We start from the raw sequence: 2,009 nt of genomic DNA, 5'->3' as shown, positions 1-2,009 counted from the left end.
GCCGCAGGACAAGGTGGGTCCATGTCCCCCCTCCCCAGGGATGTGGCCCCATTCCCGGAGTGCGCCCCCAGCCCCCTGCTCCCTCCCCAGGTGCGGCTCAGCTCCACCCCGCGGCACCCCGAGGCCCCCACACACCTCGCTGGCTTCCACCTGCCCTCCAAGGTAAGGGACGGGGCCGTGGTGCTCCAAGGTAAGGTGCTGGGGATGGGGGTACAGCCCTGCAGAGCCCCCAGTCAGCAAGTGGGCAAGGGACCCCCTGTCCTGTGTCCCTGCACAGCACAAGCATCCCGGGAAGGGCCAGCACCAGCCAAGCCCGGCAGGGAGCACAGCCCCATCTGAGAGCGACCAGTTCAGCTCCTTCCTGTACTGGCGAGCGCCCCTGCCCAACATCGAGGAGGAGCTGCAGGAGCTGCTGGTGAGACCTGGTGCCTCCTCTCCTTGCTGGCTGTGCCACCCTGGTGTCTGGCTGGCTTTTCCCACCTCCTTCCCTGTGTGTGCCATCACTGACTGTCTCCTCCACCCCAGAACGCTCAAGCCATCTCCGTTAGCCCAGAGACCACTGAGGAGCGCCAGAGCTCTGAGCGTGATGCCAGTGCTGGTGAAGAGGAGGACGAGGAGGAGAGCGACGATGAGGGCTGGATAACACCCAGCAACCTCAAGCAGGTCCAGCAGGACACGGGGCACTGTGATACTGCTCCTGATGGCATCCAGGTCGGCTGCGTCACCACAGACTTTGCGATGCAGGTGGGTGCTGGTCACTGTCTTGCGCAGGACGACTCCAGCCTCAGGCACGCGGGGGGCTGGTGGATTCTCAGACTACTCAAACCTCTGGGCTGGTTGAACCAGCACACGGAGACAGAGGAGCTCCCGGATGGGTTGAGCACAGCTTTGTGACAGCCTTTTTTACCTTAAAACCAGCCCATTCTTTCTGTGCAGAGGGCCCTGTACAAAGCCTGTTGGCGTCGCTCCCATTGGCCTCTCTCTTGCCTGGGCTGGCAGATCCTGGTGAAAGCTTCTGGCAGTCCCATCTCACGGGTTCCTGGTTTCTCCTTCCTTGTTGCAGAACGTGCTGCTGCAGATGGGCCTCCACGTGCTGGCAGTAAATGGCATGTTGATCCGACAGGCCAGGAGCTACATCCTGCGCTGCCACGGCTGCTTCAGGTGATTGCGGATGCACAGAGCTGCCCTCAGCACAGCGCTTAGAATCATGGACTCGTAGAATAGTTAAGGTTGGAAAGGACCTTGAGATCACCCAGTTCCAACCCCCTGCCACGGGCAGGGACACCTTCCACTAGAGCAGGTTGCTCCAAGCCCCTGTGTCCAACCCGGCCTTGAACACTGCCAGGGATGGGGCAGCCACAGCTTCTGGGCAACCTTTGCCAGGGCCTTGCCACCCTTTCAGTAGAGGATTCCTTCCTTATAGCTAACCTGAACTTCCCCTATTTCAGTTTAAACCTATCAGTCACCCCTTGTCCTGTTGTTACAGCTGGTCAGGGATGGGTGGATGATCCCGTATTCCATTGCCTGGGGAGCACTAAACCCCCCCTGTTCCTGTCTTGCAGGACGACTTCGGACATGACTAAGGTTTTCTGTCCCCACTGTGGTAACAAGACCCTGAAGAAGGTCGCAGTGAGTGTCAGTGATGATGGGAGCCTCCACATGCACTTCTCCCGCAACCCCAAGGTGCTGAACCCCCGAGGGCTCCGGGTGAGTGTCTGTACAAGACATGCTGGGTGCTGGGACAAGAGCCTGGCCTGTGGCTGGGGGTTTGGAGGGAAACATCGGCTGATGGGAATGAAAGTGGAGCAGTGACCATCGTCCGGATGTCAGACTTAGCCCCATGACTTTTGAGCTTCGTTTGCTCGGCTCTTCTCTACAGGCCTGTAGTCACCATTGAGTCCCTGAAGGTGACAGGCTGCCCCTGAAGTGATTTTAATACTGCTTCTCCCTTGCAGTACCCGCTGCCAGCGCCGCGAGGGGGGAAGCACGCCAACAACCCTCACCTGGTG

The 2,009-nt window shown here is 59.7% G+C and overlaps 1 protein-coding gene across 1 annotated transcript; it reads left to right on the top strand.

The window, feature by feature from the left end:
- Positions 1-90: 90 nt before the first annotated feature.
- On the top strand, positions 91-2,003 carry NOB1 (NIN1/RPN12 binding protein 1 homolog (S. cerevisiae); the record flags this gene model as incomplete). Its single annotated transcript, XM_010016567.1, has 6 exons — positions 91-162; positions 278-415; positions 526-744; positions 1,064-1,161; positions 1,563-1,707; positions 1,956-2,003. Coding segments are annotated over 6 exons (720 nt in total), but the record flags the coding sequence as incomplete, so codon positions are not given.
- Positions 2,004-2,009: the final 6 nt, after the last annotated feature.

This window comes from Nestor notabilis, unplaced genomic scaffold (assembly GCF_000696875.1).
Source record: "Nestor notabilis isolate BGI_N333 unplaced genomic scaffold, ASM69687v1 scaffold20360, whole genome shotgun sequence".
NCBI lineage: Eukaryota > Metazoa > Chordata > Aves > Psittaciformes > Psittacidae > Nestor > Nestor notabilis.
The sequence above is the reverse complement of the archived record's forward strand: the minus strand, read 5'-3'. Positions and strand labels throughout refer to the sequence as shown.